The sequence below is a fragment of the Osmerus eperlanus genome, chromosome 1, assembly GCF_963692335.1.
Source record: "Osmerus eperlanus chromosome 1, fOsmEpe2.1, whole genome shotgun sequence".
Taxonomy (NCBI): domain Eukaryota; kingdom Metazoa; phylum Chordata; class Actinopteri; order Osmeriformes; family Osmeridae; genus Osmerus; species Osmerus eperlanus.
The window spans coordinates 22,248,185-22,263,136 of record NC_085018.1 but is presented as its reverse complement, the minus strand read 5'-3'; the positions used below and the strand labels follow the sequence as shown (position 1 = coordinate 22,263,136).

General features: G+C 47.2%; 1 protein-coding gene across 2 annotated transcripts; it reads right to left on the bottom strand.

The window, feature by feature from the left end:
* Positions 1-5,406: 5,406 nt before the first annotated feature.
* Positions 5,407-6,790, bottom strand: nat8l2 (N-acetyltransferase 8-like 2). Of its 2 annotated transcripts, none has more exons than XM_062477489.1 (3): positions 6,700-6,790; positions 6,371-6,398; positions 5,407-6,135 (listed from the first exon to the last, which is right to left on the bottom strand). In XM_062477489.1, the coding sequence occupies exon 3, from the start codon at positions 6,131-6,133 to the stop codon at positions 5,438-5,440; it is 696 nt and encodes a 231-aa protein (XP_062333473.1). In that variant the 5' UTR covers positions 6,134-6,135; positions 6,371-6,398; positions 6,700-6,790; the 3' UTR covers positions 5,407-5,437. The 2 variants fall into 2 exon arrangements, with proteins under 2 accessions (XP_062333473.1, XP_062333393.1); XM_062477409.1 differs by having other exon boundaries at positions 6,683-6,779.
* Between the last annotated feature and the right edge of the window lie 8,162 nt (positions 6,791-14,952).

The following is a 14,952-nucleotide window of genomic DNA, read 5'->3' as shown; positions in this document are numbered from 1 at the left end:
TCCTCTCTACCCAGTCTCCATTGTCCTCTCTACCCAGTCTCCATTGTCCTCTCTACCCAGTCTCCAGTGCCCCCTCTACCCAGTCTCCATTGTCCTCTCTACCCAGTCTCCATTGTCCTCTCTACCCAGTCTCCATTGTCCTCTCTACCCAGTCTCCATTGTCCTCTCTACCCAGTCTCCATTGTCCTCTCTACCCAGTCTCCATTGTCCTCTCTACCCAGTCTCCAGTGTCTCCTCTACCCAGTCCCCGTGTCCCCTCTACTCAGTCTATAGTGTCCCCACTACCCAGTCTCCAGTGGCCCCTCTACCCAGTCTCCATTGTCCTCTCTACCCAGTCTCCATTGTCCTCTCTACCCAGTCTCCATTGTCCTCTCTACCCAGTCTCCAGTGTCTCCTCTACCCAGTCCCCGTGTCCCCTCTACTCAGTCTATAGTGTCCCCACTACCCAGTCTCCAGTGCCCCCTCTACCCAGTCTCCATTGTCCTCTCTACCCAGTCTCCATTGTCCTCTCTACCCAGTCTCCAGTGCCCCCTCTACCCAGTCTCCAGTGCCCCCTCTACCCAGTCTCCATTGTCCTCTCTACCCAGTCTCCATTGTCCTCTCTACCCAGTCTCCAGTGCCCCCTCTACCCAGTCTCCATTGTCCTCTCTACCCAGTCTCCAGTGTCTCCTCTACCCAGTCCCCGTGTCCCCTCTACTCAGTCTATAGTGTCTCCTCTACCCAGTCCCCGTGTCCCCTCTACCCAGTCTCCAGTGTCCCCTCTACCCAGTCTACAGTGTCCCCACTACCCAGTCTCCAGACTCCACAGCATCCCCTGCTACCTTTCCCCCCTTCACGACCCCCTTCAGCATTGCCTTCCGGTTGCCCTCTAGACTCACTGTCCTTCAGCTGCTCTGTCCTTCAGCCTGGCCTCCCAGTTGCCCTCCCATCCTCTCCGCCCTCCAGTGTCAAAGTAAGTAAGTAAGTAAGTAGGTAAGTAAGACTTTATTTATATAGCACATTTCATACAAGAATTGCAGCTCAAGGTGCTTTACATAAAATCAATAAAAACAATAATACAAGTGATAAACAATTCAAACAAAAATAAAAATCCCAATAAGATCTCTGTTCAAGAGAGAAACCAACTTTAAACATGCATCTTAAAAGTAACAATAATATAATTAATAAAAGTAGGAAAACCCTTTTGAGATAAAATTACTTAAATGCTTCGGTAAAAAGGTAGGTTTTAAGCTGTCTTTTAAAAATGTCTAGAGTGTTTGCTTCCCTAATATTTATGGGTAATTTGTTCCATAGTTTTGGGGCGTAATTGACAAAGGCCGAATCACCAATCTTCTTATGACTGCTTCTGGTGACCTCTAATAGGCCTGCATTTGATGATCGCAGTATTCTAGCTGGTGTGTAGTTTATAAAGGAGTTAGCAATGTAGCTAGGTCCTTGTCCGTGTAGAGCTTTGTATGTGAGGAAAAGGACCTTAAAGTCAATTCTGAAGGTAACAGGGAGCCAGTGTAAAGTAGCTAGGACAGGACTAATGTGTTCTCTCCTTTTAGTTTTGGTTAATAATCTAGCTGCAGAATTTTGAATGAGCTGTAGTCTTTCAGTGGTTTTCTTGGGAATACCAGTGAAAAGTGCGTTACAGTAGTCCAGCCGGCTGGATATAAAAGCATGAATTAACTTCTCTGCATCATTTTGGTTTATGAATGGTCGTACCTTTGCTATATTCCTCAGGTGAAAGAAAGCTGTTTTGGTCACTTTATTAATGTGAGAGTTGAAATTCAAATCTGAGTCCAGGATTACACCGAGACTCGTCAGTACAAAGTTGTGAGGACATTGGTCTGTGCACAGAGCACCATGGGAGCAACACAGGATGTCTGATCTGGGTCCAGTTTGGCTGTTTGATAAAGGCAAGCTGGGATCTGATCAAATCAAATCAAATGTATTTGTATAGCCCTTTTTACACGCAAGCATGTCACAGAGGGCTTCACATATGCCCATAGAACTGCCCCTCAACCAACCTAAACCCTCAAGGAAGACAAGGAAAAACTCCCAGAAAAACTGGAAGAAACCTTGGGAGGAGCAATTAAGAGAGGGATCCCCTCCTCCAGAGACGGTTGGTGATCCAGACCCAGCTCTCCACCCACTGCTGCCTCTCCCTGGAGATGACACAGTGTGGACACATGCAATGTGTTTACCTTCCAACGGGCCTTTGACGGTAGCTGGGTTCATGTGTTTGTCCTGTCAGTCACCTGCCCAATGACACAGATTCAATATTTTCATCCTGTCCCCCTGGCTCAAACAAGTTCTGAACTTGGATGCCTTGATAGGCAGAGGTGAGGGGGACGAGAGAGCACACAAAAACATTGCCAAGTGCACAGCTAGAGTTTACTCTTGGTTTCCCAACTCTCTCTTTGCTTTAGGCTGCTTTAGGGTCATTCACCTGAAATATAATGTGTAGACAACCTGCAAACATATGCCAGGTGTTGGTTGGGTTCAAGCAGAGGGGGGTCGTAGGGCTATTCTCTGGTAGCTCACTAGGGGGCGATGAGTAGCCAGTGGAGGAAGGATAACAACAGCTACTCCTTAACCCCAACAGCAACCCTGTGGACAATTTGGACCATTGATAATCTCTGACTAAATTTAAAGTTGATTGTACGGACAGTACGGAATGCACTTTTGTAGAAAATCAGAGATATCCCCCACCAATAAACAAGAGCCTATTTAGTTCCTCATTGATCACAACTGAGACCACATTGACCGTCTACAGTTACATTAATTTGTCATTGTCACTAAGGTGAGCTAATGTGGATGCAAATAAACAAACAATAACTGCCTGTCGAAATAAATAAATAAAGGATGGTCAGTCAGTGGTTCCTTTCCGATTCACTAGGTGGCGCTGTGCTGTGTAGATGAAGGATAACATGTACTTGTGCTAATTCTTGAGCAATTTCTACATTAGTAGATGAGTTTGAGATGTGTCCAATGGATAATGGAGTATGGTGTAGTGGTTGTGTCTTCATTATCACCCAAGACTTCCCTTCACGGAGGTTTGAATACTGCAGCCACCTCCCACTCTCTGTGAGTCCACATGGGTCTGCCCCCCTCTCTCCTTTCTGCTGGGTAGAGGATAAAACAAGAGGCCTGTCAACTGTCTTGAATAAGATGACTTCTTTATGTGTTGCCATAATGTCTTCATACTGCTGTCGAAGTAAACAAATTGATTAAACCCAGATGTGAAAGCGAGAAAGAATTGAGCTTGAATATGCCCTCTAGTGGTTGTTTGTGATAACGTCTCCAGTTCAGATCCAAAGGTTAGCTGTGTAAGAGAAGACTCCGTTTTGCATCTCACTAACGTGGCACGCACACACACGTGGGTGCAGGGAGTGGAGGAGTACACACATACGCATGCCTTGGTTCTGCTTTGTCCCACTCTGCTCTCCTTCCTTCCAGGGCAGCTAGGAGCACTGGCAGCCACACCAGCGGCGCCCCAGGGGGCTGAGGCCCTGGGATCGCCCCAGGGGGCTGAGGCCCTGGGCTCGCCCCAGGGGGCTGAGGCCCTGGGGGCATGCCATGGGGGAGGAAACCGATCTGGTCTGTATGTTTTTACAGTACATTGGGGTTCTTCGCGGAGGAAACTCACGTGAGCACAAACCAAGGCCCAGGAGAGGAGCACCGAACAGCCCCAGGACATTGAATCCAGGACCTTCTTGCTGTGATGGGGCAGTACATGAAGCAGTCCTTGTGGCAAGCCTCAACAGTTCACAGCTCTTGTTATTAATCATTTATTTTCTCACTTTGATAGAATCTTTGCTTGTTGTGCTTGGATTGGTCTGCTTACAATGACTAACTGCACAGTAAGCAAGTAGCAGCTAGCTGGAGAACCATGATGTACGTTGTGTTTTCACAGAATAGTATTGCATGTGCTGTAGTATCGTTCAGAATAACTCAGACCCAGACTGAGAGCTGAGAGTTACATGTCCCACCACTTCATTTATCAGCTTCAAGACCAATTATGGGGAAAAAAATAGTCAGGATAGAAATTTGTCTTCCGTCATTGTCATAAACCAGATTGAAATTCAAATGCTTGTGTGTGGCCTGTCTTACTTAAAACTTACAAAAGACAACAATGTAGCCTCTGCTTATACTCATCCACTATATATAGCTCAGAGAGTGGAGCTGCAATATTGCCATGACTACGCGTCCAACCATGAGCCCAAGACCAGCGCGTCACCTGCCGCTGCAGCGAGCACGCCACAGGATGTTCTCAGTACCGCGCCTTTAAAAGGTGCTCTTTCGCTATATAGATTCATTCATTCAAGTCATTCTTAGCCTCATCTGTTACCAACATGGTACCACAATGTCGTTTTCTCCCAAGTGTGGGAGTTGAAAGTCACTGGGTCCCTAAATAGTTCATAGATTACTCCCACTTTGAGTAAATACAGTTACCTGTATCATAAACAGATTATGACAAATCGAAGAGGTAGGTAAATCATTAAGTGCTTGACAAAGACACAGATATCCACGTTGGCCAATATACATCCATTGAATCTGAATTTGGTTTTATTCGCCATGTAGGTTTACACAAACACGGAATTGACTGTGGCCGGAAGGTGCAAACAATAAACATACACGGATCTTCAATTAAAAAGTAGAAAAATACAGTAGTCTAACTAATCCTAACAACTAACAATCTAAAAAAGATGTGTTTCTCCTGTTAACAGTAATATCCATATCAACGTGGATACAGCATCAGCGTAATCTGACCAGTGTGTGAAAGATATGTATGAGGAGAACCAGTAAACGCAAGATAAAAGGTTAATTATCAAAATAGAAGACATGCCTTACAGTGCCATTTAGTCTATTGAAAAAAAACGATGTTTGGAGACTGTGGTGGAGGACACAACAATGGTTGTGAGAGAAATATCAACAATATAAAGGAAGTGTGAAAGAATACAAATGAAAAAAAGGCCGAAATCACCGGCTTTCATCTAGCTGTGATAAGAGACCAAAGTGATGCCTTTGGAAGACAAAAGGAAGATGCATTCAAAATTGGTCAATCCCAGACACTCAGCATGATAGTGTAGTTTGTTCGTTCGTTCGATGGTTTCATGAAAAATACACAACCCTTTAATAGCCTGTCTGATGTGGTTCTATTTCCTGTATGTATCTCTCATGTTTACAAGTGATGAATTTGTCCTTTCTACTTTGACATAGTGAAAGATATGTGTATGTGTACACATATCTGTGTCACATACTGGCTAAATGAATGATTGATTGATGCTGATGATGCAGCACATTGGAGTACACGATAGGTTACATGGCATTATGAAAAAACGTTCTAGTCAAACTCCTTTGACAACCGCAAGGTTCAGAGGACTCACTGAACCTTGCGGTTGTCAAAGGAGTTGTAAGACCATGGATGAACATTAACCCCACACCAGTCTTATCCCTGTATCTGTTTCTCCATCTTGAGAATATGAACTCCTGATAGCTTAGTTATCCAATCAGGAGCATGCGTCTGTGTGTGTGTGAGGACAAGGGTGAATCCCATCTTCTTATAAAGAGCCACAGCAGCTGTTTGGGTGGAGCTGGTCTCCAGGACAACCTTGGAGAAGCCATGCTCCTTGCAGAAGTCGATGACCGTCTGAGCCAATCTGGAACCCAGCCCCATCCGTCGGCACGACGACGAGATGATCATCCTAAACAGCTCCCCATACCGCTCCCCTGTTCCCTCGCCTGCGCTCTGTTTGGCCACTACGGCCACCATACCCATGACCTCCGACCTTCCATCCACCTCAGCCTCCGCCACCCAGAAGCAGTTGTCTGGCTGACTCAGGTAGCAGCCAGGTATGTCCAGCATGTCTGTACGCAGCCTCTCTCTGACAAAGCTGTCATATAGCTCGTAACAGCAGTAGTAGACCAGCGCCACCCATGCCCCCGCCAGCAGCAGGGCACAGAGCAGGGCTCCCCCTCCCAGGTGGTGGCCGACAGCAGACAGACCCAGGGTGATAACCAGGTAGAGCGGCTGGGTCATAGCATTGCGGAACGATGGTCCGATATGCTCCAGGATGCCGTCGCTGAATAGGACCAAGACAGCGTCCTTGTCCGATGGACGGTAACGTCTAATTACCAGCTGCATTTCTAAAAAGAATGACATGCTATTGTTAGACACAAACATCATCATCACCTCAAACATGACTACAGGATATGCTCGGGTAACCTAGGCCTATATAATTTTGGTGGACATCGTAACATCATTTCGGCTAATCGTTGTCATCAATTTGTAGTCAATATAGTTCACAAAGAAAATTGAACTAGTTTGATGTTTAGCTACTTGATACGTTTTAAAATCTGTCGCGAAAGAAGGTTTTCTCACCGTTTCGGTGGTGGCTGTCCTTGGTTTTCTTTTAAAGTTCCAGCGTAACGATGTAAAAAATAAAACTAAATATCCCAGTTCTAGACAAAGGTAGAAGTTTGATGAAGTTTGATAACAAACTTCTACCTTTTAATCATTGACATTTAGCTAAGTTTTACGCTGCGGCGGCGGTTTACTTGGGTCCAAAGGTTCAAAAGAGTGCGGGAGTTTTAGACTAAGTTTTCGTAAAGCAGAATAAAACGAATAGCCCACACCACTACTTCTGACTATGGATCCAAACAGCGGGACGATACAAAAAAAATGATTCTCTACCGAAATCAATGGCTCACACTGAAAGCCCCAAAATAATATTCAAATCGTCCAACCTCTGGTCACTTCAACTGAGCATGTGTTGAGAAGGAGGATCACGTGATGGCGTCCCAGTGGTTGGGGTCACCGGGGTCAGTTAATCTGGCTACACAAATGTATTAATTTACATTTAATATATATTTGAACTATATTGACAACAAATTGATGACAACGATTAGCCGGATCTTACGATGTCCACCAAAATTGTATAGGTTACCCGACCATATCTTGTAGTCATGTTTGAGATGATGTTTGATGTTGGTGTCTAACATCTAGCCTGTCATTCTTTTATTCTTTTGTTTTATTATCTTTTATCTTTTTATCAATGCACCTGAGGAGGATTGCCTCCAATTTCGTTGTACAGTGTACAATGACAATAAAGATATTCTATTCTATATAGCCTATTCTATTTTATTCTATTCTAATTTAGCAGATTTGTTTATGCAAAGCCCCATGCCACAAGATCTAGGTTTAGAAGTGTACAGTTCTAAAAACAGCATTTAATAATTTTCAACGAGAATAAAATGATTACATTCTTGAAATTCAAAAATAAAACTGTGTTTATGGTTTATGTTTTACCAGCTAGAGATCATGGCTATTTAACTGAGACTTTAGCCTCTCCTGTCTACTGTTGCCACCGGAAGAGACGGTCATGCTATGGGTTTACAGTTTCTGCTGATTAGCATACGGGTTTACAGGAATGTTTATGTTCGTGTATTTAAATTGTGTTTGTGTAATGTTGTGTCCATGTTCATTTGATCATTGTTGTGTTACATGGGAAAGGGTTTAGGTCATTGAATGTTCTGGGAACTGTTTATTGATGTTACCATGACATATGGAGATCTGATTTGATTAAGCATTTTACGTTAACAATTAGATTGCGGAAATTTAAGCTTTTAAACAGCATTATTCCTGGGGTCGTGCGGTCTACGGGAAACAGGTTTACGTCGATAAAGTGTCTAAATCGGTATTAATAGCAGATTAAGGAATGCTATTGTTATGGTTCAAGGCATTATTACATCAATTTGTTTCTCCAATTACCTTGACAAATATAATCCTACACAATGTTATTAGATATTTTTCCCAAACGAGTCTACAGTAAACAAAGCTCACATAGCTCGAATGGGGGAGACAGAGACATAAATAATATAGAAGCCGGAAAGAAGACATCTGTAGGGTATTGAGAGTCTATATCCTGTCTAGTCTAGCCTTTAGTCAAGCTCCCATCATCCCCAGGCGTAACGTGCCGAATCCCGGGCGCTAGGACCTGGATGCGCAGCAGCGTCCAGACACCGGTTGATGAGAGCGCTTGATTCCAGAATCACATCTAGTGAACACCGAAAGCCGCAGTTCCTCACTAGACGTAGACGGTAGGACACTTGTTGTCAACATTAGAAAAACTGGTGAATGACACCAAGACCATCTTTAAAGTCTGAAGAAACCTGGTGTGTAGCTGATAAAATATCTGTCTGCGTCTTCATCATCCTCGGTGAATTCCTTCACCGGGAGGCGCCAATACAAGAGGATAAGAGACCCGCCGCTCGTCTCTCCACGACGAGGCTGCCGGTGACACCATGAGCCAGAGGTTTACCGTGACCGCTTTCTCCAAAAGCGACGGAGACCGGTGTGGCGGAGAGATCCAGGGCGAGGTGAACCAGCTGTTTGAGGGAGACGAGCCCACGACCAGCTCGGCTAACAGAAACGAGGAGGCTGCCAATGCCGAAGTGGTGGTGCTGAAAGGTAGGATGCTACAATGCACTGGTGCTGGTGCTTGACTGTCTGCCTGCCGCTGGCTGCCGCCGTGTCGGATGACAGATGTGTGATTGGAATTTTAAATGAACTAGACTGTCCTGAGGAGTGGCGCCGGTCAACAAAGGTTGTCATTTGCCCAAGCCCCACATGTCTTCACGCTGCTACAGGTGCATTGCGCAAAACTACTCTTCCAGTGTTGTTTCATGTGGTTGATATCAACGGTGAAGTTAACTGAGAAGATTCTAGAGTTCCGTTTCTGGCCAGTCTGCATGAGATGAAACTGTTTATGATCTCGTAGCATATTGGCTTGTAACACGTAAGTCTGTATCACAAAGAGGTTATAGGAGTGTATGTGATTTGTTACAGTAGAGTAGTGGCCTGTTGACGTTGTTGTTGCAAGTGAAGCCTGAAGGTCTCTTTTGTCCCTGTTCTTAAGTTCTGATCAGGCGGTCATTTAGACAGGCTTTCATTCATTCGTCAAGACCACAATGAGACACAGACAACTAGGTCTGTCTGGGTACAACACACCTTCCCCCCCTCTCTCTTCCCCCCTCTCTCTCTCCTCCTCTCTCCATCTCCCCCTCTCTCTCTCCCCCTCTCTCCATCTCCGTCCCCCCCTCTGTTGGATCGATTCCCCCCAGGGTACCATTGTCTGGTGTTGTTCGTCCGGTACTCTGCTATTGGAATGGATGCAGACATGTTTGAAACACCTTGTTGCAGATGGTGGTGTTATTTAAAGAGGGTTTGGCTGGCATGTCTCACTCAAACATCTCCTGTCTGTCAGTGTGACCTTCAGAGGTTGAAGTCTGTGTGGCGTACACATGCTTTGCATTACTGAAGGTGTCCTCCTCTAGGCACAGCAGCTGAATCCCACATGCTCGTTGTGTAGCACCAGCGCACTGGGCACGGTGTGGGGCTGACGAGTGGAAAGCAACTGGTGTGTAGATGTAAGAAAGCTCAAGTGGTTAAACAGTTCTGTCTGTGACACGGCCGAGGAGGCCGTAGGGAGTTGTGTTGAGGGTTTTATTTATAAAAGTGTGTGTGTTTGCAGTGTGTGCGTGTGTGCGTGCGTGCGTGCGTGTGTGTGTGTGTGTGTGTGTGTGTGTGTCTCAGTCTGATGTCATCAGACTGAGACACAGTGAAGCAGCAGGGGAGGAATGACAGCAGCACTAAGGTGCATCACAGTGACACCTGTTCCCCAGAGTGCAGATCAGGCTTGTTCATCCTCTCGGACCAGGTATGATGAACAGACATAATAGAACACTCACTAAACATATATATCTTTATGGAATTGAATCCCTTTCACAGCTGTGTAGGGAGTCAGGTGGCTGAGCGGTGAGGGAGTCGGGCTGGTAATCTGAAGGTTGCCAGTTCGATTCCCAGCCGTGCCAAATGACGTTGTGTCCTTGGGCACGGCACTTCACCCTACTTGCCTCGGGGGAATGTCCCTGTACTTACTGTAAGTCGCTTTGGATAAGAGCGTCTGCTAAATGACTAAATGTAATGTAAATGTGTAGATAAGTCAAAAGGCCCCTCAGGAGATTGGCTGGGAAAGGTTCTGGAATACGTTAACACCTGTAAAACCTCCTCTGACAGATCAGTATTCCTGTGCTCTATAATATAGCTGCTCTCTTCCCGACAGCTGATCTTATCAAGCAGGCGCGTTAGCTTACAGTCCCACTGCTGTGTGTGAGGAGGCCGTCCAGGGGAAATAGAACTCGCAGGCCCTAATAGCTTGTGTTGCAGCTGACTAGTTTTATGTGTTGGTGTTGGTGAGGAGGTGGCGAGCGCTCCATAGATAGATCAGTGCTGATTACAGGTCTGGCTGGCATGTCTTCGTTCAGCAGATTGGTTGTCTGACATGGCCGCCGCCAGGAAACGAGCGTGTAATTAAAACTCCTCTCCGTCAGGTGAACATCTGCCTCCGACTCATCAGTGCGATGCCCAGACCCCGCCTCTGACTCATCAGTGCGATGCCCAGACCCCACCTCTGACTCATCAGTGCGATGCCCAGACCCCGCCTCTGACTCATCAGTGCGATGCCCAGACCCCGCCTCTGACTCATCAGTGCGATGCCCAGACCCCGCCTCTGACTCATCAGTGCGATGCCCAGACCCCGCCTCTGACTCATCAGTGCGATGCCCAGACCCCGCCTCCATCCCCAGGAGCCCCCCCACTTGACTCTACCCAATCCAGACATGTTTTACACCCCTGAATGAGACTGGTGGAAACTGAGGCTAAGGCGGGGTAGAGCCTCTCCCAGCCCCAGCCCCAGCCCCCCCCCCCCCCACCACCCAGCATAGAGAGAAGGAAGGTTGGATAGGAGACAGGCCAGCATCATCCTTCTGACATATCACTGTGATTAAACCATCCACCCTCGCATCACATGTGACCGATGACGATTCTCCATTACCCTCTCATCATCATTCTTCCGAGCCCTGTGTGTTGTGTGTGAGTGAGTGTGTGTGTGTGTGTGTCGCTGGCAACCCTACCACTGAGGGCCAATAGATCTCGACCGGTGTGGCATTAGCATGCAGAATGCCCACTCAGCACTCTCCAGCCCTCACTCTGCACAAGAAATCCTCCTGGGTATATCAATCACCCTGCTGGCCTGCTGTTGACTGCTTCACAAATGAGGAACTTATCTTACTATCGCCTCGTTTCCATCTTCAGAGAGGATTTACTTTGTAGGGACCCCCCGCCTCCCCTCCCCCTCAACACACATGCACATACACACGCAATCCTCTTGTTGCCCAGGTTACGAACCACGCGCTCGGAAGCCCCGTGGACACTCTTGGTCTCTGGGAATCAATGATAACATGGTAACCATGGTTACGGTACAGGCAGCACCTTCTTATTCTGCTATGGTAATACAAATGTTTTTTCTTTTAATCAGCGAGATACAAAACACTTCAGCTGAAAAAAGTCTTACACTACATCTTGTCTCTCAATGGTTTCTGTACTGATCCCCAGTGATTCACACACATAGTGTGTATGTATGTGTGTGTGTGTACGTATGCGTGTGTGTGTGTGTATGTGTGTATGCATGTGAATGTGATTGACAATTGATATTCCTAATATCCAATCCCAGTGTGATGGACTCCTTCTGTTGCCTGGGCTGGGTGTGTTCCCTTCTGCCAGGGGAGGATGTTGCAGTTGATTGGGGCGGTGAGCTGAGCTCATCTAGAGACCCGGGCCAGAGACCTGCAGCGGAGCCATCCTGCAACATTGCCCTAAAGAACACCTGTCATTACACCGGTGTAACGGTGTGAAGACCGTGAAACTCACTCCTCAGGTATGTAGCAGGCCACCCGCGTCAACGAAGAGCTAGCTTTTCTTTGGCGTAGTTGGTAGTGGTCGCGCTTGGCAAGTCGGAGGTCGAGCGTTGGAACCCAGCGAGTGGCGAACGACACCTTGTTATGATGATGGAGCGTGGCTACGTCTGTTACATACCCGTCACACCGGCTCTGCTTGTTTACACCGAACCAATCAAAGCTGGACATGAAGCCGCCTGGTGTGGGATTTGAGATGCTGGCGTTCTGGAATCAGAGAGTGTGTAGCGTGTGTAGTCCCGCCGTGCTGGCTCTCCCTTTCACAAAGAGGCAGAGGCAGAGAGGCAGAGGCAAGAGGCAAGAGGCAGTGAGGCAGTGGGCAGAGGCGAGAGCTGAGCTGCATGCTGCCTCCTGTCCTTGACCTTGTGGAGGAAGGTTTTTTTATCTGCAGACAGGAAGCTTTATTGGATTGGCTGCTCCATTAGGCTCACCTTGCCCCGCCGTGTCACTCTGTCCCTGCACGCCCTGCCCTGCCCAGGGACCAGAGAGACCCGGACCCTGCAGAAACCAAGTCAGAAACACTAATAAAATTCATTATTATTGATTGTTGCCGTTTTGGACTGGTCGCTCTCGCAGAATATGCCAGTTTTCGACCGTTTGCAGTCTGTGAGGACGGATGATGACAATGCTCATCTCAAGGTTGTTCTGTTATTGTGGCAGCTCTGAGGTTGTCCATTTATCGCTCTGTGGTGAACATAGCTGTAAGCCTGGTATTACACTGTCCCCTCCTCTCAGCCTGGTATTACACTGTCCCCTCCTCTCAGCCTGGTATTACACTGTCCTCTCCTCTCAGCCTGGTATTACACTGTCCCCTCCTCTCAGCCTGGTATTACACTGTCCCCTCCTCTCAGCCTGGTATTACACTGTCCTCTCCTCTCAGCCTGGTATTACACTGTCCCCTCCTCTCAGCCTGGTATTACACTGTCCCCTCCTCTCAGCCTGGTATTACACTGTCCCCTCCTCTCAGCCTGGTATTACACTGTCCCCTCCTCTCAGCCTGGTATTACACTGTCCCCTCCTCTCTGTGTGCAGACACAGGACCCCTGACAGGGTGGTGTGGGAGCTGTCTGCCTGGACCGAGCTTCTGTCTGGGTCCCAGTCACCCCTTTGACACGGGCCAGTTCAGCAGCGTTAGGGCAGGGACTGGTCCCTTCCGGAACAATACTATGACCTCCTTTCCCCAGAGCAGCAAGTGCAGGGGCCATGTTAAGACCAGGCCCCTGACAATGGAGGCATTAGGAGACTTGGGGCAAGGCCTGGAATGTGTGTGTGTGCATGTAGGTTTGTGTGTGTGTGGAGGTTTGCGTGTGTGTGTGGGGGTTTGTGTGTGTGTGTGTGTGTTTGTGTGGTTGGTTGTCTAATGAGGAGGACATGACTGGGGAACAGTCTGTTGGTTTCTGGGTATGTGTTTTGTTTTCCTGTCTGTCTTTGTCCCCATCTCTATCTCTCTTTTTCTCTCCATTTCTCTCTCCTCTCTTCTCCACTCCTCCCTTCCTTGATGCAGTGTGAATGGGATGGAGGTCTCTGATTGGATAATAACCCTCTGCCTGTCTGCTGTGGAACACAGATATTATTCTCTCTGTGCTCCTCGCTCCCTATCTGGGGTAGACAGACTGACTGGTGTCAGCGTGTGTGTGTGTGTGTGTGTGTGTGAGAGAGAGAGAGAGAGAGAGAGAGAGAGAGAGAGAGAGAGAGAGAGAGAGAGAGAGAGAGAGAGAGAGAGAGAGAGAGAGAGAGAGAGAGAGATGGGTGAAGGCACTCAGGCCTCTGTCTCTAGTCTATTGTGTGGTCTCCATGAATGGACTAATGGGCAGATGGTTAAGTGGATGATGAAGAGCACCTTGGCCATGAGTCGGGCCTGAAAACAGAATAGAATGTTCTTTTATTTTATATTTGTCTGGCTGTTGCAGAGGAACATTTGTCTCCGTACGCGGCTGTACAATAACGGATAACCGTCTCTCACACGCGCACGCACACATGCACACGCAAGCGCGTGCACACAAACACAATACAGAGCAAGAGACGGGATGTGTGTGTGTTTGAGAGAGAGAGAGTGAGATCTAGTAGAATGCACTAAAACAACACATTCCTTCCATGGACCTGTTCATATAGATAGATAGAGGAGGAGGTGGATGAGAGTAGGGGAGTCGATAGCAGAGGGAGAGGAGGAGGGGGGGGGGTAGATTGGATGTGATACTCTGCTCCTGACCCCCCCGCCCCCTACCATTATGCCTCTGTGTCTGTCTGACTGGGTCATATCATTAAACATCATCCTGTAGCTCTGCAGAAAAAAGGCCATTGATATTTCATCTGGTTGGCCATTAAATGCCATCAACCTTGCAGCGTTGTTTAAGTCCTTCTCCCCCCTGCCCCTCATCCCCCCCATCTTCCTCTCTCTCTCTCTCTCTCTCTCTCTCTCTCTCTCTCTCTCTCTCTCTCTCTCTCTCTCTCTCTCTCTCTCTCTCTCTCTCTCTCTCTCTCTCTCTCTCTCTCTCCACAACATGCCTCTCCAGTGCACAGCATCTGGATGGCCAATCCTGTCAGCTGGTCAAGAGACCTGCTTTCATTAAGTAAGATGATCAGAAAATCGCATTGTATACATTTGTTTTTAAGAATCTTAGAATAGGTGTCATACCTTTATCTGCCACCAGAGTGCAGGGCGCTATAGAAAGGATTTTCAGCGCTCATCCACAGTATTTGCAGTGTTGCCTGCTGTGATAGAATGTAATATAATCTAGTGTGTGTAATCTAATGCTATGTGCTTGGTTTCCAATGAATCAGTTCTCTGTGGTTTTAGGGTTTATTGATGTCATTCAGGTAGGAAGTTTGAGATTCTACCCTGGTGCTGCCCAAACTGACTAAGTTTCTGTCGTTCTCAGTTTGAACGACAGGGGGTGATGATGCACTTTATCTCCCTCCTCAAACACTTATAACGTTCTTATAATTCATTAACTCATTAACTCTCATTAAAGAGAAATGCGTAGTGCACATGCGGGAGTTGGTTTGCACGGATATGCAGTTCTATACGTGTATGTGTTTGTGTGTACTGTATGTGTGTATGGTGTGTGTGTACGTGTGTTTGGGTGGCCTATTTTCTCATATGCAATGCGTGTTTGACGATGCACAAACCCACGTAATTTTTGTGTACGT